Source organism: Panicum virgatum, chromosome 2N, assembly GCF_016808335.1.
Source record: "Panicum virgatum strain AP13 chromosome 2N, P.virgatum_v5, whole genome shotgun sequence".
In the NCBI taxonomy this organism is placed as follows: Eukaryota; Viridiplantae; Streptophyta; class Magnoliopsida; order Poales; family Poaceae; genus Panicum; species Panicum virgatum.
The window spans coordinates 68865796-68892217 of record NC_053146.1 but is presented as its reverse complement, the minus strand read 5'-3'; the positions used below and the strand labels follow the sequence as shown (position 1 = coordinate 68892217).

At 50.0% G+C, this 26422-nt stretch overlaps 2 protein-coding genes and 1 non-coding gene across 4 annotated transcripts; 2 read left to right on the top strand and 1 right to left on the bottom strand.

Annotated features, from left to right (window-relative positions):
* The first annotated feature begins 2610 nt into the window (after positions 1-2610).
* Positions 2611-13960, top strand: LOC120662174 (probable potassium transporter 9). 2 transcript variants are annotated; one of them, XM_039941295.1, is made up of 10 exons: positions 2700-2884; positions 2997-3126; positions 3254-3488; positions 3651-3896; positions 4009-4062; positions 4565-4825; positions 4920-4972; positions 5092-5215; positions 5310-5564; positions 12650-13960. In XM_039941295.1, the coding sequence occupies exons 2-10, from the start codon at positions 3088-3090 to the stop codon at positions 13744-13746; spliced, it is 2364 nt and encodes a 787-aa protein (XP_039797229.1). In that variant the 5' UTR covers positions 2700-2884; positions 2997-3087; the 3' UTR covers positions 13747-13960. The 2 variants fall into 2 exon arrangements, with proteins under 2 accessions (XP_039797230.1, XP_039797229.1); XM_039941296.1 differs by having other exon boundaries at positions 2611-3126.
* A 4297-nt stretch (positions 13961-18257) lies between these two features.
* On the bottom strand, positions 18258-18343 carry TRNAY-GUA. Its single transcript is given in 2 exon segments — positions 18258-18293; positions 18307-18343. It is a non-coding gene; the product is annotated as a tRNA-Tyr (tRNA).
* A 4970-nt stretch (positions 18344-23313) lies between these two features.
* On the top strand, positions 23314-26209 carry LOC120662173 (CBL-interacting protein kinase 2). Its single transcript, XM_039941294.1, has 2 exons — positions 23314-23549; positions 24343-26209. Exon 2 carries the CDS (start codon positions 24677-24679, stop codon positions 26027-26029), a length of 1353 nt encoding a protein of 450 aa, XP_039797228.1. The 5' UTR covers positions 23314-23549; positions 24343-24676; the 3' UTR covers positions 26030-26209.
* Positions 26210-26422: the final 213 nt, after the last annotated feature.

Sequence of the window (26422 nt, the reverse complement as noted above, 5' to 3'; positions counted from 1 at the left end):
GCCATCAAGCCAACAACTCCTCTAATTATAATAACCATCAGATCTGTTATCTTTTCTAATAAATTACCCACCTCTGCCATTATATTAATAGACTAAAGTAACCCCCTAAACATGTATCTAAATTAACCACCTCTGCCATTATAAAAAAATATAAAGTAACCACATAATCTTTGTGTAAATTACCCACCCATGCCATTATAAAAATAATATAAATACCACCCTAAATTTGCATACTAATTGGAGGCTCATTTGGAGCCTTCACGTGAAGCCACCTATGATCCTAGGTGGACACTCTGAAAAAAATAGAGAAATCCTATAAATTCTGACAAAAATCAGAAACATCCAGCCATCAAGCCAACAACTCCTCTAATTATAACAAACATTAGATCCGTTATCTTTTCTAATAAATTACCCACCTCTACCATTATAAAAAAAATAAAGTAACCCTCTAATCTTTGTGTAAATTACCCACCTATGCCATTATCAAAATAATACAAATACCACAGTAAATTTGCATATAAATTATCTAATTATGTCATTATTATTACAAGTTAAATTACCCATAAATCTGAATCTAAATTATATAATTACAATAATATATTAAAGTGCACCAATATAAACTTCTAAAATTACTATTTATATAGAAATACTACCCACGATATATGTCATCATATATTCATGTATGATGGAAGAGATAAGAACGCCAATTCACAAACAAATAGTTCAACTAAACATATATTGAATACATATGGAGGTGCACAAAACGAAATCTATTGTAACTAAATAATAAAAAAATATTTTAGAGTATGTGTTAGAATATTTAATAAATGAAAAAGACGTGAGATGGATAATTATAATTATTGATCTTATTTTTATATTAATTCTAATTAATTCGTGCGGGAGCACGGGTTGACAGGCTATTTATTAATTCGCACAAGATAGGAAAGAAAAAGCAGCAACAGCTGTGGATGCTATATCTATCGTTGATTGGCCGCGTGCCGTGGCCGCCCGGCGCTGCCAGCACTGGTGGTGGTGCGGTGACGATGATGCTCGGATCGGTGGAGCGGGCGGGCAGCCCACGTTGATTGGCCTGGGCCTGATCGCGACGATGCGATCATGGCGGCGACCGCAGCGGCAGATCCGAGTCCGGCCATATCGGAGCGGCGATCCGGTGGTCGATGTGGACTTGTCGCGGCGAGCATACGGATCGCCGCCGCGCGCCTCCGTTGGAGAAGGAAGGCACCGCGCGCCGTGTCATACAAGGATTTTGATTGGACGGAGGTGTCGACCCGGCCAAATCATATCCTACCCCTCGAGAGCGACGGACAACGCCAGCGGCATTAGTGTTCACGCCACGCCCCGCCGCCGCTACGGTAGCTCCGTAGCTCGTCTCGTCCGGCGTCCTCTTTATTACCTGCAGACCACTGGTCTATATATATATCCTAGTTGTCCGCCGTAGGCCGCAGCATGGCCATGGGAGAGCCTGCCCAACAGCTAGGTAGCTCGAGGAGCAGCAGGATACGATTCTGATCGGCTAGTTATTAGACTCGCGAGATCGTCCACGAGGAGCAGGATGCCTCACCACCACCATCCACTCATCATCGTCGACCTCCCCATGTGCTTGCAGATGTGCTCCTTCGGTTCCTGGTGATTGGTACGTGCGTGCTACTGCTTCATATCCCCAGCACTTATTAATTGGTCGAATTCTTCTTTCTGCTATCTGTCTCTGTTGCTGATGAATGCGTTGAGTTGGACAGTTCGTCCCCCGCCGGCCGCAAACCCCCCCAAAAGGAAACCCTGAATATTTTTTTTTGAATCCTAAGTCAGAATCTTTTGCTCTACTAGTATACCAGTCCCAGCCCTGTTCAGTGCGCGACTGCGCGTGGCACTTGGCAGTCCCTCATGATCCTTTGCAACGTGAAAGGAGGGGCTGTTCGCCGATCCGTCGTCGGCAGCCGCCGCTGCTTTTTCCGTCCAATTTGGACCAATCCTCCTGCCCAACTCTCAGCAGCAGCTGACTGAAGAAAAAGCGTGCCTACCTTGTACGTAGTATCGAGCTCGTTACGGCAAAAAGGAAAAATGATTTGCAGCACGAGCGATACACTGCACTGGAATATTACGAGGAGAGTTGGATGGAGTCCCACCACACCAGCGTTGACAGGGTTAGTTAGGATGGGGATCCAGGGGAGGCTCTCCTGGCCCGCCTCCATTTTCTTTTCTGTCGTGCTCGCATGATCTGCCGCGAGAAGGAATGCAGATCACATGGCTCTGTCCTGTGTCCTCTCGTCGGAGGAGGACCCACATGGCCTAGCTCCTCCGCGTCCTTGCAATCAACTGACACGCCAGCCAAAAAACCACCGCTCCTCTGAATCATCATTTTTATATATGGTGAATAAAGATGCGCCGGCTGATTTAGAAATTCAGGATTACCATAGCAATTCATCTCGACCTGCTGCTGGCCAACTTTATCTCTCTCCAGTCCGTGTCCGGGAGCAAACAAGCTAGGCAGAGCCGCAGAGGACTAGTGGCCTGAGAGCACCCACCACCAAGACCAAGAGCTCTAGGTGCAGGTGTGCTCATCCCCACCACACGTGCCCATTGCCTTGCCCCTATCATTCTAATCAATATCATCGATCCTGTGTCTGATCCTCTCTTGTGGTTGTGGGGCTCAAAGCCAAGCTCCACTAACTTTTATTATGTAGCCGACGGCGTGGGCTGGATATGTATGCATGCCACTGCAGTGCCGGCGCCGTCCTTCATCTCTTGGAGGCAGCTTTCCCCTCCATCCTCGCCTCGCGTCGCGTCCATATCTTCTTATTCCCCTCCCTCCCCGGCGATCCTCGATCGCATTGTCTGTCCTCGCCTGCCAAACATTTGGGTAGAGGTCTGTCTTTCTTGTGCTGCTTTCTTCCTTGATCCATCCTGTCGCTGGCCTGCTTCAATCCATCGCATTGCTCGTCTGCTGCTGCTGATGGCTTCCTTGTTGGATATATCAGGGCCGCAAATTAAAAGCAGGCGCGCAGCTTCATGATCAGCAGAGGCTAGCTTCTCAGGTTCCAATTTCTTGATTCATCTCGCATCGCAGCCATGGATCCCGAGTTCGGAGTAGGCACGGCGCCCCGAAAGGTCAGAATTCCGGATCCCTCCAGGCTGCTTATCATCAATTACTAGATAAGCCCACTGTTTGTGCTTGGCTGCTACCTGCTGCTAGCACCGACACTAAACCATGCGCGGTGTCGGTTGGGTTTCGCAGAGGGAGTCATGGCGGACGACGCTGCTGCTGGCGTACCAGAGCCTCGGGGTGGTGTACGGCGACCTCAGCATCTCGCCACTCTACGTGTACAAGAGCACCTTCGCCGAGGACATCAAGCACTCGGACACCAACGAGGAGATCTTCGGCGCCCTCTCCTTCGTCTTCTGGACGCTCACCCTCATCCCCCTCATCAAGTACGTCACCGTCGTCCTGCGCGCCGACGACAACGGCGAAGGTACGCGCCTTCATCTTTTTTTTTTTGAACAAATGACTCCGATGATATTATCCGAGCCATAAAAACAAACACTACATGATCAGATCAGTCACTTCTCATCTCCAGCTGATTGATCATGTGTATATGTGCTCTTGATTCCAAAACTAACACTAACGGCGGCAGGAGGCACTTTCGCGCTCTACTCCCTCATCTGCCGCCACGCCAATGTTAGCCTCCTCCCCAACCGCCAGGTCGCCGACGAGGAGCTCTCCACCTACAAGCTCGAGTACCCGCCCGAGGTCGCCCAGAGGTCACGCGTCAAGGACTGGCTGGAGAAGCACAAGAAGCTGCACACCGCGCTGCTCGTCATGGTCATGATCGGAACATGCATGATCATCGGGGACGGCGTCCTCACGCCGGCGATCTCGGGTACACCACTCTACTACCGCCCACTCCATACATGGCCTTTCAGTACTTGAACCTGCTAGATGATGCTTCAGTTTCTGACCTCTGGCTTCGTGCTTTCTTCTGCCTGCTGCAGTGTTCTCGGCTGTTTCAGGGCTCGAGCTCTCCTTGTCCAAAGATCAACATGAATGTAAGTTTTTTTTAAAAAAATCAAGTTGCGATTTTTTTGCTTCAAGTTTTCATATCTCCTGTAGTTGGATGCAACTGACTAGTGACCACAAGTCCACAACTAACGAACTACCATAATCAATTGCCACATAGTTGGAGGATTCTGTTTCCTACTTGTTCTTTTATTTTTTGAAAATCCTGCTTCCTAGTTTACAGTAACCCATTTCTAGCAGCAACCTATTCATAGAACCCACTATTAGTATTGTGATGACTATCTAATCCGATTATCTAAACTTAGCATCTTCTGTCAAAATCTGCAACTGAACAAAGCATCTTCTTAGCAAACTGTATCTGAACGGCAGAAATAGGATACATGGGCAGGTTCTTCCAGATGCCATGTGACCATTTTTGTTCAACAATTCCCATCACCTGTTACCTTCACATGATAGTAGCGTTAGTTAGTTTACCAAAAAAACATTTTACCTGTCTTACCGTCCTCATTTCTGCTCTTTTTCTCCTTGCAGACGCGATCATTCCCATAACCTGTGCCATATTAGTATTCCTGTTCGCTCTGCAGCATTATGGCACCCACCGTGTAGGATTCCTCTTCGCGCCGATCGTTCTGTCCTGGCTGCTCTGCATGAGCGCTATCGGCTTGTACAACATCATCCACTGGAACCCTCATGTTTACCGGGCGCTCAATCCCTCCTACATGATCACATTCCTGAAGAAGACCAGGAAGTCTGGCTGGATGTCGCTGGGAGGAATTTTGCTATGCATGACAGGTAAAGCGTTCTGAAATTATACCATTGCTTTCGTTTGCAAGTTGCAACAGCTGCCGAGAAAGTGGATGAGCTAATAGTCATGTCTGGCATTCAGGATCGGAAGCAATGTTTGCGGATCTTGGCCACTTCTCCTACAGCGCAATCCAAGCAATTCCCTGACCCTTCACTTCATATGCCCGCCCCTATGAATGAATATTTTCATTGTTCACTCTTCAGTGTGCAAGTCTGAATTCTCAAGTGACGAAGTCTGACTCTTGTTTTTGCAGCTTGCTTTCACTTCTTTAGTGTACCCTTCACTGATATTGGGATACATGGGTCAAGCTGCCTATTTGTCCAAACACCATAACCTTGACGCAAGCTACCAGATTGGATTCTACATCGCAGTTCCCGGTAACTAGACTAGATGATTTATTTATTCTCACCGCACGGTTTCACAGATTCAGAGTTTCAGACATTAACAAGACTTTTGCCTATGCGAATGCAGAGAGTGTAAGGTGGCCTGTGCTAGTGCTGGCGATATTGGCATCGGTTGTAGGAAGCCAAGCAATCATCAGTGGAACCTTCTCCATCATCAACCAGAGCCAGTCCCTGAGTTGCTTCCCCAGGGTGAAAGTTGTGCACACGTCTGACAAGATTCATGGCCAGATATACATCCCTGAGGTCAACTGGATGCTAATGATCCTCTGCATTGCGGTCACCGTTGGTTTCCGTAATACGAAGCACATGGGGAATGCGTCCGGTAAGTACTTGCAGCCAGCCTTTTTTTTTTTTTGACAGTCAACGGGGGGGAGCATCCCCCACCTGAATTTTGCATTTAAAGGGGCTTTGTCGCAAGCCAAAGTCAGTACATTGGTTTTCAGCAATTTGAAGAAAAAAAGGGGTAGTATCTATGAGTTACATATTAGAAAAGATCAGGCACCAGGAGTCATTTACAGGTAGGTCTGCTGCTCTCCATCGATAGCTCCAGTCCCGGGCTTCATCTTTGCATGCACACCAGAGTCTTTCGTGTGAAGGAGGAAAATTCCTGAAAACCACCTCATTGCGGTGTTTCCAGATATTCCAGCACACCAGGAGGAGGAAGCTGTCGAAGTGTCGAGCCGGGGTTGTTGCTGGGTGGGGAACAGTCCAGATTGTCTGCACCTCGCAATTCTGAACATCCATGCCCAATTTGCTCCAAACCTGAGCCGCAAAGGGGCAAAACAGGAAGAGGTGATTGCAGTCCTCGTCGCCATGTCCACAGAGCTCACAAGTGGCCACATCCAGCAAGTGTTTGTGCTTCAAATTGGCGCGGCAGTTCAGACGTTGCAAGACCATTAGCCAGGCGAAGAATTGGACTCGTGGGGGCGCCCTGTTCTTCCAAACAAAATCTGAAAATGGGCATTTCGGGCCCCCTGTCGCCTGCATGGTGAGCTGGTAGACCGGGCCTGTTTTCAACTCGCACTCCTTCAGAGAGAGAGAGGAGAGAAGCGCTGATCATCGCCGGTGGTCAGCTCCAGGTGGCCAAGCAGCCTCTTGATAGCACCCAGCTCACCTCTAGCGCCAGAAGCTATGCACGGCGTCAGGAACATCTCGATGCCTTCGCGGGCGACACTGGCCACCGAGACACCCTGCGTGGTCGCGTGAGAGAAAAGCAGCGGGAAGCAGTCCATGAGCCGACCCAGCGAGAGCCATCTATCTTGCCAAAAATTGGTCGATTCACCATTCCCCACCTTGCAAGCAGTGACCGCGCGGTACATGGGCAAGAGCTCTTCAAGATCATGCCAGTGTGCCCCGGCCAATTCACCATGCATAGTGACCAGGTCGATCTTGCCGCGCACCCAACTTGCCCAAGCAGACTCCCCAGGGTTGTGCAAACAATGCAGCAGTTTCAGTAACAGGCACTTGTTCTGAACGGCAATGTCCTTGACCCCAAGTCCGCCCAGTTCTTTTGGTTGGCATGCGAGTTCCCAGGCGACAAGGCATTGGGCACCAGAAACGTGATCCTCACCCGACCAGATGAAGGCCCGGCGCCTCTTGTCCAACGCGTCCAGGGTGCCTTGCGGCAACAGGAGAGACGACATTGCGTAAATCAGTTGGCTATCAAGCACACTATTCACCAGGATCGTCCGGCCCATAGGATTCAGAAGGGTGCTCTGCCATCCTGCTAGATACCGATCCGTCTTGCAAATCAAGGGGGCAAAAGCGCTGAGCCGCAACTTGTCGCAAGATAGCGGCAAACCAAGATAGGTCTGCGGGAAAGAACCCACTTGGCAGGCCAAGATGTTGGCCAGTGCTGACACTTGACGAGCAGAGCAGTGCATGGGCACAATGGTACTCTTGTTGTAGTTGATCGCGAACCCAGTGGCAGCCGAGAAGGAGTCGAGGACCCCCTTCAGTGTTCCGGCGCTGTCCGAGTCTGCACGGAGGACAATCAACGTATCATCTGCATACTGCAGTACCGGACATGGAAGGTTGTTATCAGCAGGATGCCTTATCTCATTGTTTGTCTTAACCATTTGTTGGAGAACATCAGCAACAATCAAGAACAAATACGGGGAGAGCGGGTCGCCTTGCCGCACCCCACGTTTGCAGCTGAACCATGGGCCAGGGGTGCCATTGACTAGCACGGCAGACTTGGAGGTGGAGAGGAAGCTCGCGATCCAGCGGCACCACTGAGGAGGGAAACCACGAACGAGCATGACCCTGTGCAGGCTATCCCAGTTCACTGAGTCAAACGCCTTGGCAAAGTCCAGTTTCAGAACAAGCGTTGGCAGCTTCCGCTTGTTGCAACATTGCACGAGCTCCATCGCATAGATGAAGTTCTCAGAGATAGACCGCCCACGAATGAAACTAGTTTGGTCAACATCAATAATCCTGGGAATTTCCGCTTGCAGCCGCGAGGTGAGCATCTTGGCAATGATCTTCAGAGGACAGTTTTGCAAGCAGATAGGGCGGAAGTCGCTGGGCTTAACCGCTGCGTTGTGCTTCGGAATCAACACCACATAGGAGCGATTGAGGTGCTCCAGTTCTGCTCTTTCTTCATGGAAGGCCTGCGCAAGTGCCATGACAGATGTCGAGACCACTGCCCAAGCCGCACGGTAGAAACTTGGTCCGAAACCATCGGGGCCAGGGGAGCTGGCCCCGTTCATTGCCCGGATTGCAGCAAGAGCTTCAGTCTCAGTGAACTCAGCAACAAGTGGCTCAGCATCGACCGTTGCCTTCCCAGCATATAGCGATGAGAGATCAAAGTCCCAGGTTGACTGACATTCAACACCAAGGAGCTGCTGGAGATGGGTTGTCAGAGCCGCCGTCTTGGCATTGTGAGATGAGACCATTACTCCCTCAATATCCAGAGCACGGATCTGGTTCCTACGCAGCCGCTGGCTTGCATGCGCATGGAAAAACTGAGTGTTGGAGTCGCCTTCACAGATGGCACGTTGCTTCCCCCGTTGCTTCCAGTACGCAGCTCGCTCGCGCAATGAGATGGTGAGGCGTTCCTGGCAGCTTCGCCGCAGCAGCTGCTCCCCTGCAGAGAGAGACCGGTGCTCCTCGAGCACATCAAATAGGTAAATCACGAATTGGCAGTTGGAGTGGAGAGTGGGAGGGGCACGCTTACTCCGCGCCCAAGCTTTCGACGCACAGCGGACTGCTTTCAGAGCGCTCACCATGTTGCCTGCCGCACCGCCGCGCCCATTGCCCTGCCAGGCGGGGAGGATCGCAGGGAGGAAATCCTGGTGTTTGAGCCAGCTATTCTCGAAGCGGAAAAGGTTGGGTTTTGGTATGGAGGTGGAGATTTTGAGGAGGATGGGTGTGTGATCGGAGGTCGGTTTTGGTAGCGACGTGAGGGAGGAGTTGGGGAAAGCCACGCTCATAGGAACATTGAAGAAGACTCTATCTAACCGCGCGAGGGTGGGCGTAGCTCTGTTGTTGGACCATGTAAACAGTCGATCAAGCAGGGGGATGTCCATGAGGCCCAAAGAATTGATAGTGCCATTACTGTTATCTTCACAAGCACGCGTAAGGTTGAAATCCCCGGCGAGGACCCAGTTGCCAGCGACCTGCCCCGCAACCTCGCGCAGGTCGTCGAGGAAGGATCGAGAGTCTCTATGATCAGCAGGGGCATAAACGTTGGTGACAGCAAAGGCGGAGTCGGAAGCAGCGAAGGTGAAAAAGGTTGTTAGAGTGTGGCGGCGTGCAATGTAGTGCGACGCCGTCAGTGCGTGCGCGTTCCAGGCAGTGACGATCCCACCCCTGGAACCGATCGATTCCGCAAAGCGGTAGTCGGCCAGGCGTGGGGGAAGGAAACAACGTGACTTGGTCGCGCTAACGTCACGAAGCTTGGATTCTTGGAGGCACACGATGTCAGCTTGTGAGCACAAAAGCGAATCACGGACAACTTTGCACTTATCAGCATCACCTAACCCTCTTACATTCCACGAGACCAAGGACAAATCAGTGGTGTTGGTGGCCATGGCAAGCAGACGACACCAAACTTAGAACAAAGCACAAATCGCTGCAGAGCAGCCCGGGGTTCAGAACAGAGACAGACAAACTTGGTGCGCCCGCCGAGGCGGCACCAGAGACACACAGAGGCGGCCAGACGCACACAGAGAACAACAAACCGCGAGCCAGTCTGAAACAACACAAAGCGCCCACGCAGGGGACGACCAAACTAACAGAACAGACAACTAAGACGGAACTGAGACGACTACGAGCGCTGGCACTAGGGCTAGCGAGGCAGGTTGCGCTATTGCTAACAAAATGGGTCAGAGCAATCCGCGCAGGGACGACCTCGAGCTGCATCAGTACTTGCCTGCCAACACCTCATCCAGAGTTGCGGACGTAGCCGCACCAATGGCCAGGATACGATCAAGAGCTTGAGATGTTGCAGCACCTAGCCCAACGGCATCAGAGAGCTTCACCAGGTCTTCTGCTGCGATTGGCTTCTTTGTCTTTTTCAGTAGCTTCTTCTTCACTACATGCAGCTGGACCGGTTTGGAACACTGTGAGAGGCTGTTGCGCAGCGTTTTCAGCTGAGTGGCTTTAGCAGTTGAATCCACGAACACTCCTTTATCTTTAGCAGCCAGGCACGAGCTGTTGCGTGTCGCTGCTGGGATCTTCCTCGGCCCCTGGCTCCAACGCGCGCAGCAGGTGGTTTTGGGGTGGCGGTGGCGGTAGGACGTGGTGGAGGCGGGGCATGGGTGGGACGTGGTGGAGGCGAGGCAGGGGTGGGACGTGGCATGGACAGGGAGGGTGTGGTGGTGTCTGAGCGCGGGGGGTGCCAGGTCGGCAGGAGCGCAGGCAAAGCACGGCAAGTGGCGGGTGCAGGAGCAGGTGGTGCGGGCAGGTAGATGATCAGCGGGAGCTGTGGCAAGCGGGGCAGGGGGAAAGGATTGATGAAGCCATGGCAAAGGATCGCCGCACCAAGGAAGGCGGCGGGGTGTAGCGGGCTGGGTGGGAGGCGTGGGTGTTCTGTGGAGGCGCAGGGGGACGTGGTGGGCCGTACTGCGGGGGGAGGGTGGAGGAAACCAGGCCCACCTGGAGCTGCAGCTGGGCCAAACCCGCCAAAACCTCCGAAGGGGGCCGGCGGCCCAAAGAAAGAAATCCAGTTGCCAAACTCATCGAACTGCTGTTCCCTCGGCCAGAACTCCAATCCATTGATGCGCAGAGTGATTCCGCGCCCACTGGGAGGGTGCACACCAACGCGGTAGGGGACGTGAGGAGTGCACAGCTCAAGCACAAGGCGCAAGGAGGACCGATCTGAACCAGGCAGGCAAGAGGGATCAATCTCCATCACAGTCCCCAAGCAACCAAAGATGTCCCGAACCTTCTCAGCTCCCCAGTGTTCCTCAGGGTAGTTCCAGACCACAACATGACCAAGCCACTCAGGAGTCTGGGTGAAGCGGTCATCGGTCTCCTCCACCCGCTCCTAACTTACTTCCACACCATTATGAACAAAGGGTTGAAGGTCGACCGCCAAATCACGCGCTTCACGGCTGAGGAATTTCAGGAGGCACACGCCCCGAGTGGACGGGAGGAGCTGGAAATGCAGACCTGGGGCGGCGGCGTAGATGGCGGCGCGGACGAAAGGTGCCGGGCACGCGGCAGCACTGCCAGCGCCGAGGTGGACGAAAGCATGCAGAGCCGCACGCTCCCAATCCCCCTCGCGGACCCAGACCTCCATGAACTCCGGTCCGCCATCCTCGTCGCTCTCCGCCGACTCCACCGATTCCTCCTCAATGTCGTCCTCGGCGGCGACGCCAGGGGGGGTCCGCGCGCAGAGCGAGGGCTAGGAGCAGACAGCGGGGATGGCAGGGAGTCAGGAGACCGGATCCTCCCGCCAGAACAAGTCGGGGACGCCCTTGAGCCGCCGGCACCGCCACGGCACACCATCCTGATGTCACGGGACTTGGGGTGCGCGGGAGAAGCCGGAGAGCGAAGGGCGCGCTTGCCCCAGTCCTCCGGCTCGCGGAACAGATCGCCCAGGAAGTATGGGCCCTCCTCCAGAACGTGAGGAGGCTGGATTTGTTGGCTCACAGCAGGCCCAGAGCTGGAGGAAGCAAGCATGTTCAGTGGGTCAAAAGATGTGGTGAACGGAGGCAGGTTCAGAGGGGTTGGTGGGGGGGTAGGGGTGGCGGACGGCGGCGGAGTGGTGCGGGGTGAGAAAGGGACGGCGTGGACGGCCGCACGGGAAGCAGGCAGCGGAACCGTGGGGCGGCGCTTGGGGTGGGGGGTCTGCTCACGGCGGGACGCCATGGGGCACGCGTAGCCGTGGTGACCGGAGCCGCGGCAGATGCGGCAGCGCACGGGGTCACGGCAGTCGCGCACCTGGTGATCTAGGGCAAGGCAGCGGAAGCAGCCGGGGTCCGTAGAGGAATGGGGGAAGGAGGGTTTTGGGCGGCGGAGGCGAGCAGGAAGGCATGAGGAGGGCGCGCAGGTAGGGTGATGGGTGGGGCGGGCGAGGTGGGTGGGGAGGTGTGAATGCAGACAAGACCGGGCACGCGGCGCCGCGTCTTGTCTCATCAGCAGCGCAGACGGAGGGGAGGGGAGCAGCGCAGGAAGCACAGCAGCAGTAAAGGCACAATCTCTGAAGATACCCCCAACTGCGCTGCTCCGGGTTGGCACCCACTGTCTACCGTTGGGTTGGGCCGGGGCAGGGTCAGCGCCTCGGGAACCGGACGCAGGGGGGTGAGCCGGCTCAGGGTTGGTTGGTGGGCTGTAGTAACTGCACTCATCTTCAACCTTGAGCTGTAGCGCCATTGCCACAGCGAGGGCCTCGGAACTGTGAAGGCAGAACTGGTACTTGTTGAACTCGAGGTGTCCCCGCGCGACAAGGAAGTTAGCGACCTGACAGAGATCCTAGCACGAAAGACGGACTGCCTAACGACCTTGGCCCTAACGAGATCGGGGGGAGCAGTGAGGTGATAGGAGAGCACCGTGGAGATATATGAGGAATTGAAACGCGAGGCATGGAAGGGCGCAGTAATCCATATGTGGACTCGCGAGGAGGATGGGGCAACAGCACCTGGGACGGCCGTGGCGTGGAAGTCACGGAGAAGGGATTCCTGTAGCTGGGCTCCGGGCCTGGCATGGTCGCCGGGCAGCGGCAGGGGGCGGGCGTCGGCACGGCGTGCGAGATGCAGTCCGCTGGGCGACGACAGCGAGCGACGGAGGACAGCGGCGGAGGGGTGGGTGGCGGTGGCGGCACGGGGTGCGCCGCCGCCGGAGTCTCCCGGCTCGCGAGAGGCGAGAGGCATTCTTTTCGATCAACCCTTGCAGCCAGCCTTGACACTACTGGTATGCGTGTAGGGTCCGGAAACAACTGAACGGCGGACTTTTGTGCAGGCTTGGCCGTGATCACGGTGATGCTGGTGACGACGTGCCTCATGTCCGTGGTGATCATGCTATGCTGGCACCGGTCGCCTCTGCTAGCCCTGGCATTCTTCCTCTTGTTCGGTTCGGTCGAGGCGCTCTACTTCTCGGCATCACTGATCAAGTTCCTGGAAGGTGCGTGGGTGCCGATCCTCCTCTCCCTGATCCTGCTCGCCGTCATGTTCGTGTGGCACCACGTGACGATCAGGAAATACGAGTACGACATGCACAACAAGGTGACCCTAGAGTGGCTCCTCGCTCTCGGCGACAAGCTGGGCATGGTCCGCGTCCCGGGCATCGGCCTCGTCTACACCGACCTCACCTCCGGCGTGCCGGCCAACTTCTCCCGCTTCGTGACCAACCTCCCGGCGTTCCACCGGGTGCTCGTCTTCGTCTGCGTCAAGTCCGTGCCGGTGCCGCACGTGCTCCCCGCCGAGCGCTACCTCGTCGGCCGCGTGGGCCCCCCGGGGCACTGCTCCTACCGGTGCATCGTGCGGTACGGCTACCGCGACGTGCACCAGGACGTGGACTCGTTCGAGACGGAGCTCGTCGAGAGCCTCGCCACGTTCATCAAGCTCGACGCGCTGTTCCGGTGCAGCGACGCCGGCAGGGAGGCGCGGGACAGCAGCTGCGGCTACGAAAACGAGCGCGAGAACGCGCTCACAGTCATCGGGAGCAACCCGCTGCGGCGCCACCTGCAGCTGGGGTACGACGAGTCCCACGACGGCGTGTCGTCGGCCCACGAGACGGGCGTGGACGGGATCGAGCTCGCGGCGGCGGCGCCGGCGATCAAGAAGCAGGTGAGGTTCGCGGCGACCCCCTGCAGGAGCCCCGGCGTGGACGAGCGCGTGCTGGAGGAGCTGCACGAGCTGTGCGAGGCGCGGGAGGCCGGCACGGCGTTCATCCTGGGGCACTCGCACGTGCAGACCAAGCCCGGGTCGTCGCTGCTCAAGAAGCTGGCCGTCGGCGTCGGGTACAACTTCCTGCGGCGGAACTGCCGCGGCCCGGATGTGGCGCTGCGCGTGCCGCCGGCGTCGCTGCTCGAGGTCGGCATGGTCTACGTGCTGTGAGGAACGTGACGGCGATCCATCCGCGATTGTGATCTGTGCGTCCGGCTTTCAGCGCGTCTCTCTGCCATTGTATTGTATTGTGCACATCTCGACTTGCTGATGTGAATTGTAGCGCCATGCGATGCCATGACATTTTTTTCTCGAATACGCAAGAGAGTTGCGCATCTTTGTAGTATTAAGAAGAAAAAAGTTTACTTGACTACTTCTTACAAAAGTCCATTGACAGCGCGGAACTAAAGTTCCGGACAACAACGGCCTCAAGAGCTACACCAGGGAACAACAAAAGTCCATTGCGGACGCCATTATAAGCCGACTTGGCTATGTACTTTCCTTTCCATCCGAAGTGCACCTCCACCTAAATATGTCTTTCACATCTGCAACCAGCTGAAAATGTTATAGTGTTTCCCAAAGATGAATATAGTCGGCCAGAGCAGCAACTGAGAGACCTCCCCTAAAAGGAAAGGAACGGTAAAACATATAGCGTACGCCTATACTGTTCTTTTTTTTTGCTGCAGCGGGCACGCCATCCCGAACGCTATCGTAGCGGATGGGGCTCCCGCACGCCAAATCAGCTAAACTCTTTGTGGCTGTTCAGGACCTCGAGAAGAAGCCTAAAGATGTGCTGAATGATTTATATGATCTGGTTGGTGAATGATTCATATGATCTGGTTGGTAATACAATTGTGATGAAATCTGTAACATGATCGGTGCTATGCAATGTATCCAACACATATAGCCCCAAAGGCACTGTAATGGTTGTATTTTGTTGAAAGAAGTCAAGGCAACCTTAATGTTCTACACTATGCAAGACTAAGATATTTACCATGGAGTAGTCTAGAGTTGGTAATAAAATAAATTAGATAATGTTGTAATATCTAAAATGGGGGACACTTGTCACAACCTCATGGTTCCCCTTAACTATGAATAGAGTCCCCCTCCCTTGGCATGCCATTCATCCAAGAGAGTATGGTAGATGAGAAGGTTGGGTGCTAGGATAGCCACAAAGAGATGGTATGTTGTGTACTATTGTGTAATACTATTGTGTTGTAATAAAGTAAGTGTTTTATAAGTGTTAGTCTCCCAGTTTCTAAGTACTTAGTATATAAGTTGTGATCTATCGTAGGTTGACTCTGCCACCCGGGATTGTATGTTTCGGGGTCTAGACTCTTTCATCTCAGGTGCATTTTGGTTCCCTGGACTAGAAAAACAATGACAGATAATATGATTGTCTGGTGTTGTCTCATGTTTTGCTTTAGGTTTTCATATATACTAGAGATAAAAGATTTATTTCCATCTTTCCAATTTATTTCCAACTTTCCATATGAAATTATATAATAGTCTCTTATGTTGTAGGGAAACCTGTCCATGGTGAGCCATTGGCTAATAAGTTTATATCAAGGTTGATGTAAATAGAAAGATAAGTGCACTGCAAAATTTGATTAATGTTCTAAAGCCAGCTAAATTCTACGTGGTTGTTCAGGACCTCGAGAAGAAGCCTAAAGATGTGTTGAATGATTTATATGATCTGGTTGGTAATACAATTGCGATGAAATCTGTAACATGGTCAGTGCTATGCAATCTATCCACCAAAGATAGCCACAAAGGCACTGTAATGGTTGTATTTTGTTGAAAGAAGGCAAGTCAACCTTCTAGAATGTTCTACACTATGCAAGACTAAGATATTTACCATGGAGTAGTCTAGAATTAGTAATAAAATAAACTAGATAATGTTGTAATGTCTGGAAAATTTCAAGAATGGGGGACACTTGTCACAACCTCATGGTTCCCCCTTGACTATGAATAGAGCCCCTCTCTTGCATGCCATTCATTCAAGAGAGTATGGTAGATGAGAAGGGTGAGTGCTAGAATAGCCACAAAGAGAGGGTGTGTTTGTACTCTTTGTGTAATACTATTGTGTTGTAATAAAGCAAGTGTTTTGTAAGTGTTAGTCTCTAAGTTTCTAAGTACTTAGTGTATAAGTTGTGATCTATCGTAGGTTGTCTCTGCCACTCGGGATCACAAAGAGTCTGGGCTTCATCGTAGGAAGGCTCTCCCGGAAGCCAGTTTCATTTGTAGGCTCTGCCACCCAGAAGCGAGAAAGCGGCTCTGCCGTCGAAAGGACCTTATATACTAAGTAGCTAGAAATTGAAAAGGCTAACTACTTTAGAGTGAGTTGGTGTGCCTTAGATGTAGGTCCTCAGTTTAGTGGGTATTAGGGTCACCTCAGTTTCCAACATATTTGATACCTGGTGCTCGGAGCTGGAGAAGGGCCTACCAGTTGTTGATATGAAAATAACATTATCAACCACCCAAGATATCAACTCACTAATTCGCACTACAAATAGACCCTGATGTGTATCTTCTGTTGTGTGTGTAGCTTGCCATCCGACTGACGTGTCAAAGACAAGGACGTCCAGTGCTAGAGGAAACTGGTGATGCTTGGTGGTGGGGACGTGGTGGTTGTTCATATAAGTTGCCAACCGTTGTAGATATTGCAGTCCCACTTTGCCTGTCGTGCTGGTTCATTCTCCAAGAATTTTCTATCCAATTACCTTCACCCGAGATACTAGAGATGTTGCGATGTCGTTGTTCAATTCTCTTTGCCTGACATACTAGTTGAGTCATTGAAGGCGTAAACCATCTTTAGATGCTGTTGTCCTACTTCAACCTTTTTCTGAGATTTTAGGAGAACTATGCCTATTTTAGGAGTTGCTTATCTTCGTTTATTTTCTATCATATTCATATGCCAAATATTAGGAGGATACTGTTTTTCATGATTAATCCAGTATTCATGCTTAGGAGAAGAAAGCATGAATACTCTGAGGATCTATTGGTTTACTGTCAAGCCCTCTGGTTGTGTGATCTGGGTTATCATGATTCCGTGTGTGGCCTTTTTGATGCACATGTTTCTAGCTTCTGTTGCAGGCATATTCATTTTTATAAGAACCAGTTCTGCATAGTTATCAGGTGGTTTACTATCAAGCCCTCTAGTTGTGTGATCTGGATTATGATGATTCCGTGTGTGGCCTTTTCGTCGCATACGTGTTTCTAACTTCTGTTGCAAGCATACTCGTTTTTATAAGAACCAGTTCTGCAGTTATCAGGCGCCAATGCACACTGCATAGTTATGAGCTTCAGTTGGAGCTATGTCATTGCCGCTTGCTCAAATTATTTGCTGCAACCACATTATGCTTGGAGACAATTATTTCCTGCAACTACTCTTCTATATGCTAGAACGGTGCATTCGGTCTCTGTCGCGTGCAGCTTGGAGGCAGCCAGATTTGGACCTTGAGTATTGGTGGAGTTGCTTCTCGACGATCGGCCTTGCGCCAAAAAGACCCCTGTGCCACCAAAATAAAGAGTCAAACATCGTCTACTACTGAAAGCACAATGCCGTTAAATTCTGAAAAATTTGCTCCCATGCCGAGGCAAACTCAGGACCTCAGATGCTACTGAGGCTTTTGTAATCATCGGGCTACAGGCCTTTTCGCAAATGATAAGATTTCCTTTGATGTGACGGGAGTATACAATTTTTGAAGAGGAACTAAACAAGGTGTAAGGTTTGCTCTCCATTGCCAACTTGCACTGTTACTCGTGCACCGAGAAGCCCTCGGACTTCCGGCTCAACAGTAATTTGCAAGCTCGACCATGATCTGTCACTGTCCGTACGCTGAAGCCAGAGCAATCTTTGTCTTGAGTGCAAATCCAGCCAACTTCAGGTCAATGATCCCCTGCAGGCCTCCAGCGAGCAATGGCCGACAGCAAGATGGCCATGCCTGCAGGTCAACTTCCGGCTCTGGCTCCCAAACTCGGCTCGAATTACGTAGGTCCACGTGAATTGGGCCGAATTTGGGACTTATTTGGCATGCTTCCTAGCGTTAGGAATAGTAACATTTGACTGCTAATTACAGTGTCAAATAAAGCCAGTTTATAAAATCAACTTCAGAACCTCCGCATTAGTGGCTCTGAAGAATCTAATTAGGACTTTGACCGCACGAGCAGAGGATGGTCACTGTAGTATCACTGTAGCAAATCATCGATTAATTACCGTCATTAGATCCGTCGCGAAAAGTTACACTCATCTCTAAAAAAGTTTTACAAACAGATTTCATTTAGTGCTTCATGGATGCGAGATTTTTTTTCGAGAAACGTGCCCTATTCTCACATGCCCTCACACGTTGGGCCCAAATTAATATGGCAGCCCAGTGCGCAACCGCCCTATTCTCGCGATCTGAATCCCGGGATTCCCCCAGCGGGCAGCGGCGGCGTGAATCCATCCTATCCTTGTCGTCACATGCAGCCAGAGGTAGGTGACCGACGCACTGCAAAACTCTTGCCCCTGTTTTTTTGTCGGTCTCGTAAGACAAGTGCGACGAGCGTTGAGAATCCTTGCTCTCTTTCGCTTTTTTTTTTTTTTTGCCGTTGCTTGGTTATTACCTTTCGTACCTGCTGAAGCATCTCGTAGCCTAATAAAAAAAAACATGAGCGAGAGAAAAAGGAGCAAAATAACATCCGACCTGCCGGATTCGAACCAGCGACCTAAGGATTCATCTGCAACGACTACAGTCCTCCGCTCTGCCAACTGAGCTAAGGTCGGTTTGCGGGAGAAACTCAACTTCTAATATATCTCTCTCTTTTCGTCTAGGTGATTTTGCTCTTGGACAACAAAGTCACTGCTTCCCTGGCTTAGCTTGGATGTGTATCTTACTATTACTAATTGGAGGCTCCTTTGAAGCCACCTAGGATCTTAGGTGGACACTCTATAAAAATAGAGAAGTTCTAGAAATTCTCACAAAAATCAAAAACATCTGGTCATCCATCTGTCTACTCTAATCATAATAGTCATTGGATCTGTTATTTTTCTAATAAATTACACATCTCTGCCATTATAAAAATAGACTAAAGTAACCCCTATATATGTATCTAAATTACACACATATGCCATTATAAAAACCCAAAGTAACCCCTAATCTTCGTGTAAATTACCCACTTATGCTATTAAACAATAATGCAAAACAACCCCTAAATTTGTATATAAATTATCTAATTATATCAATTAATAGTTAAAGTAACACCTAAATTTGAATCTAAATTATATAATTATAATAAAATATTAAAGTATATTAATATAAAATTTTAAATTACGATTTCTATCATTATTATATTATCATGTATATAAAAATACTACCCATGCGTGATTTATTTTTAGTTGTATGATTTATTTTTAAAATAACTCTAATTAGCCCGTGCGGGAGCACGGGTTGATAGGCTAGTTCTTCTAACGAAAAGGGTAGGAGCTCTGTCAAGGCTAGGCATCATAAACAGATGCATGATTAGGAATCCACCGGCCGTTTGGAGTAACAATTGCGAACCACTCACTGGACGGACCGGAAAATTCCATGTTATGTCAACAAGACATCAGACAAATTTTCCATTTTCTTCTCATTCAACATGGACATTCGGTGCTGGAACGTGCTAGTAGAACCCTGCTCCAGTTAGTAGCTCCTACATGTTCAGAACCTGAGAATACTCATTTGGACAAAGGAGGATTAAAAAACAGCAATTATGGAGTTAGGAGTGCCATCATCACCGTGTGTTGTATAGTGACAGCCCCTCCATCATGAGTACTGTTGTGCAGGTACAGGAGGGAGTATGGCAGATTCTTGTTATGATTCTTGTTTTTGGTAGGAGACACCAATTTATTTGGCCTCACGTATTTTAGTCAATGATTAGGGTAGCAACTTCTGCGGCTCTCCTTGATTTGAGAGATTTATATGTTTTTTTACCTTTGTTTAGTTTGTTTAAGCCTAGTTGCTTACTTGAGGTGAAATTAGAGGGCCAGGACGAAGGAACTTTTTTCGGCTGCTGTTTTTTTCCCTTTCCGAACAATAATGTTAGCTTGTGGTTTTGGAGATAAACAACAAGGTTAGGCACACGCTTCTTCTCTAACTTGCACTCCAGTTTCCAAGTCACACTTGTTCGTCTTGATTTTTTTTGATAAAAGATTATAATACGGTACATGTGCTGTCTTTTTCTTCTTTTGGTCAAAATTTGGTTCACTACAGTGCATATTTGCAGAAATGTGCCTAATAGACTGGCGCCCATGAATTCAAACTGCCGTGCTTATCTGTACCTCATTTGTTCTTACAAGTCATGAGCAGCTCAATTGTAAATGGATTCATTCTGAAGTCTGAAGTGTGTCATCATCTGAACAAAGCCTTGTTTATACCGTGGTGAAAGCTCATTTGTTGCTTGTTTGTTTTTGGTCTGAATGATGTAATACGCATGCCTGAAATATTAAGTAGAGAGGATATTTTGCAGTGCAACTAGCAATTGCCGACTGATTCAGACATCCATGTAGCATTTGAGAAATGAAGTCCAACGTTTGCGAGCATGATTAGGGTCCATTAGATTCCAAATGTCCCTACTAGTTGTCATTGTTAGACGACAATTAGTCTAAGTTGCTGAAAACGACTTGGTCAGGCCACTTGACCACCCATATCATAGTAGTGTAGTCGGGAATGCCCGCTAACGTGCAGAAGCTTCCGAGAGGGCGTGCCCATAGTTTTGAAGTTCAGCCATCTGAGGTTGGTCAATTTAATCCTGCTTTGTCTTTTTCCCTTGCGAGTTTCATTGATGCCAAAGGGGGTTTTCCTCAAACGCAATTGGAACCAGAATAGGCTGCAAGAATGAAAGAGTCAATCTATCTTAGTCAAGGGGCTCGCTCTGCCACAAAGGGAGGAACTGGAGGAAATTATATCGACTCAAGAAAAGAGAGCACGCTTTCATGAGAAACAGGTGCGTTGTTGTGGTCTCTCATGTACAGTACCTGTTCAATTTTTTTACAGAGCCAATTAGCTCAGAGTTTCTTTTTTTTTATCTATAGGAGTGATTTAATCTGATTACAAGATGCCCGGCTCATGAAGTTGTACTACTATTGTTTAGGCCATGGTGACATGAGGTGTGATGGTGAGGAAGTGAGGACTGGAAGGTCGGCCTCAGATGGACACACCAAGGGACCAAGGTGTCAAGCTGCCATAGGATCCGGGCCCACGGTATCAGAAAGGGAGGAGGCGGTGGTGCCACCTGGAGGATGCATGACGCTAGCAGTAGCAGAGTTGTTAGAGTCCAAGCATCGTCGTCCTCGTGTTGGTGGCTGGAGAATCAGGGAGGGAGGGGACCTGTACTGCTGTACAGTTACAAGGCGTGTCTGCTCACGAACCTTGTGACAGCAACCATTCGATATGATCGTGCGGCCCCCAATTTGTGTGGTGATGACGTTTTGAGCGAGACGGTCGTTCCGTTGATTCTGATTCACAGCCGCAGCTGCAATGCAAGAACCACAGCCGCTAGGCGGCTTCCCGTAAAGGAAGCTGCCTGCCTCCGCCATGGCGGTCGCACTCGCACCAGAGCAGAGCAGCGGCTTCCAGACCAGAGCCGCGACGGAACAGCAGGCAGCCGAATCTTTTCCGGAGATGGCAATCCAGCGGCGTCCGGCGGAGGTTTTACACGGACAGCCGCCGCCGGCAAGGGACAAATGGATGGTCCTCCAACAAGTTGCAAGGGGGCAAGTGCCCATGCCCCTCCCACATGCTTGAAAGCTACGTGTGCTTTCTCGTTCCAGGATCCTGATTTCAGAGGCGAAGGCTGCGGGGCTCTTTCTTGGCTAACTAAAGCGAGCTCATTTACTTATTTTTACCTCTGGTTTTTGCTAGCTCTTGTACAGAGAGAAAGGCGAATATTTGGTTCGTGCTCATATCATATCATGCATGCATATTAATTGGTGCTCTTGCTTGATTACATCGCGAAGCTTCCGATGAGTACTGAAGCAGCAACATATATACTACCAGTAGGTAGCTTGGACATGATTTAAGTGCAGGTAGCCACACTAACTGTACTGGCCCATTCATTCATTACTGATGAAAGAGGAACGTCGTACCCTTTCATTTCAATGGAAAATATTAGGAAATCGAAAGACAAATAAATTTTTTGAGAGAAAGAAATGAGGAGCAAGCTAATAAGCTACCTTGAGTGAGCAGCCTGGTGGTGGGAGTGACGGACGACATCGCTATCGTCTCTAGAGGAATCCATCCAAGCGTTGATGATGGGAGGGTCCACACCGGCCGATTTGGACATCGGAATGGTAGGTGTGGGGTCCCTCCTCTCGTTTCGATCTCTGGGAGGGCTATTTCCTGGCCGGTCAACGTCACTCTTGTGCCCCCTGGCCTGCACGGAAAATCTCCCTCAGGTAAAAGAGAAAATGAGATCAATCATGGTCATTCGTTTCTCTTTTCGTAACAGCAAGGCAAGGCATCTGGAAAATATAAACACTTGCTTGCTTTTGATTATATTGATGCTCAAGGCAGCACACGCAGATCTTTTGTGCCTGAAACTGATCGATCGAAGGTGGTAGACAGGCATTGTCACATTGCGTTTGGGCTTCACTGCACGAACGAACAAATTAAACCGCAAAACAGTAGACGATGTGTGCTGTCGAAGCACGCACGCAGCGATCCGTGAGACGACGTGTCATCTCCTCGAGTTGTGACATGGACCTTCCTGTCGTCGCATCGATGGCAGACCGGCAGCCGAATTGAGCTAGCAGCTAGCAGTGCAAGAAGGAACGAGGTCTCTGGAGAGGCACATCTGATTAGCCGATCGATTAGGCGGGCGGGCGACCTGAGACTGACTGCCCAACAAGGCAACAATTAGTGAGGTCACGCCAACGGAGCAGGCAGGCGACAGGTGGACGGACGATCTAGCTGAGCAGGTCGGTCCACGTTTAGTGCCTAGTCAGCCAGTGCACGCCTACGACGTCAGGCAGGCAGGCAGGCAGTCGCGTGGTGACCGTGACACGCCTCCAATCACGGACGGACGCACAGGCCTTGACGAACGCTGCAAGCGCCGAAGCCAGTTTCGCTTTTGGTTGCTTGCCTCCTTCCGTTGCGCGTGTCTTTTCCATCCACGCACACCCCTGGCATGGCCGCGGCGGTCGGCACACGGCTGCCCTGAATTCTGGTGCGGGTGAAATGGATCCAGCCGGCGTCCAGTTAAAACCGACGGCGGCAAGTTGCACCCGCCGCTGACAGCAATAATTGGTGGGCCCACCCGCCTCTCCTAATCAACCCACCCGGCGGTGGTGATTCCCCTTTCTGATTTGGTGTAAAAAAATTTTTGCGTTGGAATTTTACTAATTTGAAGTACTAAATGAAGTTTATTTATAAAATTTTTTGCATAGATGGGTTGTAAATCGCGAGACGAATCTAATGATGCTAATTAATCCATGATTAATCAATAATTAGCGGATGATTAGTGTAGCATCACTGTTATAAATTATGAATTAAGTAGGCTCATTAGATTCGTTTCACGATTTACAGCCCATCTATACAAAGTGTCGAAATATTGGATGTGATGATTTTTTTAGCGGGTTTATGGGATGGGAACCGGACAGGCAGCACAAACGAATATCTTCTTCTGGGGAAGGGGATCCCACACGGGTACCCTCCTCCAAGAACTGCTCCTGCGCCTGTGCTCCCACCAGCCGTATAAAACCAGCGCCCCCGAAAGCCTCGGCTCCTGCCGCATACACCGCATCGACCCACCACCACACCAGCCACCACCGCAAGGGAATTGAAGCCACACCCAGATTTCCTCTCCTCTCCTCGCCGGCCTCCACGCACTGACCGCCCGCGGCCCCCCGCGCGCCGTGCCAGTCCAGCCACCACCTTCTTCGTGCCGCCGCCGAGCTCGCCCTCAGTCGCCGCTGCGCCCTTCTTCTCTCCGTCCTCGGCCGTCCGGATCTGGTACCACTCCATCTCTTTCGATCCCTGTTCATCCTCCACTGTCAACACATGCATGTGATTCGTCTCAAATCCATGGTTGGGTTGGGGGGTCACGGTTCGCAGCGCTTGTGTTACAAACCGATCGAGAGCCGTCCCGTGCTGCCTCTGTTCACTAGTTAGATTGGCGTCTCTCTCTGGATTGCCCTACGGAAAAGTATTGCTGCTGGATGGATGCACACGGCGCAACGTAATAGCTGATGCGATTTTGGACCTGCCGCATGGCCGTCTTACAAAGATTTCTTCTTTATTTACGTCATAGATACATAGACAGATAGATGCCTATCATCGTTTTATAGGCGTAGCATTTCTTTCATGAATTCTTTGTCCCAACATCTGTATCTGTATCTATCTACTTTTCAGTCAAGCAGAGCGTCGTGTTCCATTCTGGTACTGTCTTTCAATTATTTGTACCTACTGCTCTGGTCTTGACAGTGGGGGTGGGTGGGGAATTCAGATACTCCACAATAACAATAGATCCTCTCGCGGGTACTCACTGAATTTTGAGCTGCCTGCAGTTAAACAAAAAAAAAAGGATCGATCCATATACAGCAACCTGAATAGAGCAGGGGCAAAAGAAAAAAAAAACTTCATAACATGATAAAAGCCTACCTCTTCTTGTGTTTGCCTGTGCTAGAAAGATATCCGTTCATCTGCTTCATATCTGCGTTGTATTCATTTATTTTGACTACGCACCGAGCATGAGCTTGTTCTCTCAGTTCATGACTGACCTTATTTTGCTCTTTCTTCTTCGCAGAACTGGCCTCTCAATAACAAGGAAACACCTTAGGGAATGCAGAAAGATGTGCTTGCATGTTAAAGAGCTACCTAGTGAGGGACTTGGCAGGGTAGCCGCCCATATTTCTTCTTTGCCGCCTCTTGATGACATTGGGGCTCATCAACACGCACAGCTTCTGCTCCTTGTGCTTCCGCACAATGGGGTTCGATGTGGCAGCTCAGCCATCTTCTTAGAGAACCACCTCGGGGGAGACGGTTGAAGTCTTCAAAGGCAATTGCAGGCTTCTTGTTAGTCCATTGCAACTATTGGATCAGTGCGGCCTTTTGTGTGCATATAGTATACATTCGGCGCGATGACAGAGCAGAAAGGAAATGTTTTGATGCAGAAGTATGAGATGGGAAAGATGCTTGGACAAGGGACCTTTGCCAAGGTCTACCATGCCCGTAACACAAAGACTTTTGAAAGCGTTGCGATAAAGGTGATTGATAAGGAGAAGGTTATGAAGGTTGGCCTCATCGATCAGATCAAGCGGGAAATCTCTGTCATGAAGCTCGTGAGGCATCCAAACATTGTCCAATTATATGAGGTTATGGCTACAAAAACCAAGATATACTTTGTGTTGGAGCATGTGAGAGGTGGAGAATTGTTCAATAAAGTTCAGCGGGGACGTCTCAAGGAGGATGCTGCTCGCAAGTACTTCCAACAGCTGATTTGCGCGGTGGACTTTTGCCATAGCAGGGGTGTCTATCATCGAGATTTGAAGCCAGAGAACCTTCTGCTTGATGAGAATAGCAATCTAAAGGTGTCGGATTTCGGTCTAAGTGCACTTGCTGACTGCAAAAGACAAGATGGTCTGCTGCACACAACCTGTGGCACACCTGCTTATGTCGCACCTGAAGTGATCAATAGAAAAGGTTATGACGGTGCAAAAGCTGATATCTGGTCTTGCGGGGTCATCCTCTTTGTGCTACTGGCTGGGTATCTCCCATTCCATGATAAAAACTTGATGGATATGTATAAGAAGATTGGGAAAGCGGAGTTCAAGTGCCCAAGTTGGTTCTCTACTGATGTTCGAAAGCTTTTGCTAAGGATTCTTGATCCTAACCCCAGTACAAGGATCTCAACGGAAAAAATCATGGAGAATCCATGGTTCAGGAAGGGTCTAGATGCAAAGCTACTCAGGTATAACTTGAAAACAAAGGATGCCCCACCTGTGGACATGAATGCAGATTTTGATTCCATGGGCACCATCCCAGCTACAGAGGGCAAGCAGCAAGAAGCAAGGAAGCCCACCAACATGAACGCATTTGATATAATATCCCTATCAGCTGGTTTGGACCTGTCAGGAATGTTTGAAGAATCTGACAAGAAGAGAGAGTCCAAGTTCACGTCCACCAAGACAAGCTCAACGATTATATCAAAGATTGAGGATATTGCAAAGAACTTGAGATTGAAGCTCACAAAGAAGGATGATGGTTTATTGAAGATGGAAGGTGCCAAGCCTGGAAGGAAAGGGGTGATGGGCATCGATGCTGAGATATTTGAGGTTAGCCCGAATTTCCATCTTGTGGAGATAAAGAAGACAAACGGTGATACTCTAGAGTACCAGAAGGTTTTCAACCAAGAGATGAGGCCAGCGCTAGCGGACATAGTATGGGCTTGGCAAGGTGAGCAGCCGAAGCAGCAGCAACAGACGTCATGTTAAATATTGTAACAAGTGCAACGTTTCTCGAGGCAATTTCCAGCATTCATGTAGTATTTGTTTTTACCATTATGTGTTTTGTTTTTGTACCCCCTTGTATTACCAATATAAACATCTGTGTAGGACTATCTTCTAAGACAATTTTATCTCAAAGCTAAACAAGTATCGTCTCATTTTATCTAATGGATTCAAAAACTGAAATGGTGACCTCACTTTCGATGCAAATTAGTACCACCTGTAGACTGACGCGGTAGAGTACTGCAGTGCCCTGTGCCTTGTAAGTGCAGAGACGAGACATATCAATGGAAAACTGCTTGAACCTATTTGGATTTCGGAAGTGAATTTTATAGCATTTTATTTGAGCAGGAAAAATAATTCCAAATAATAGCTTGAGGT

Coding starts and splice junctions, on each gene's coding strand:
- LOC120662174 (XM_039941296.1), top strand. CDS start 3,088: ATGGATCCCGAGTTCGGAGTAGGCACGGCGCCCCGAAAG. Junction 4,063..4,564: donor GTCCAAAGATCAACATGAAT/GTAAGTTTTTTT, acceptor TTCTCCTTGCAG/ACGCGATCATTCCCATAACC. Junction 5,565..12,649: donor GCACATGGGGAATGCGTCCG/GTAAGTACTTGC, acceptor ACTTTTGTGCAG/GCTTGGCCGTGATCACGGTG.
- LOC120662173 (XM_039941294.1), top strand. CDS start 24,677: ATGACAGAGCAGAAAGGAAATGTTTTGATGCAGAAGTATGAGATGGGA.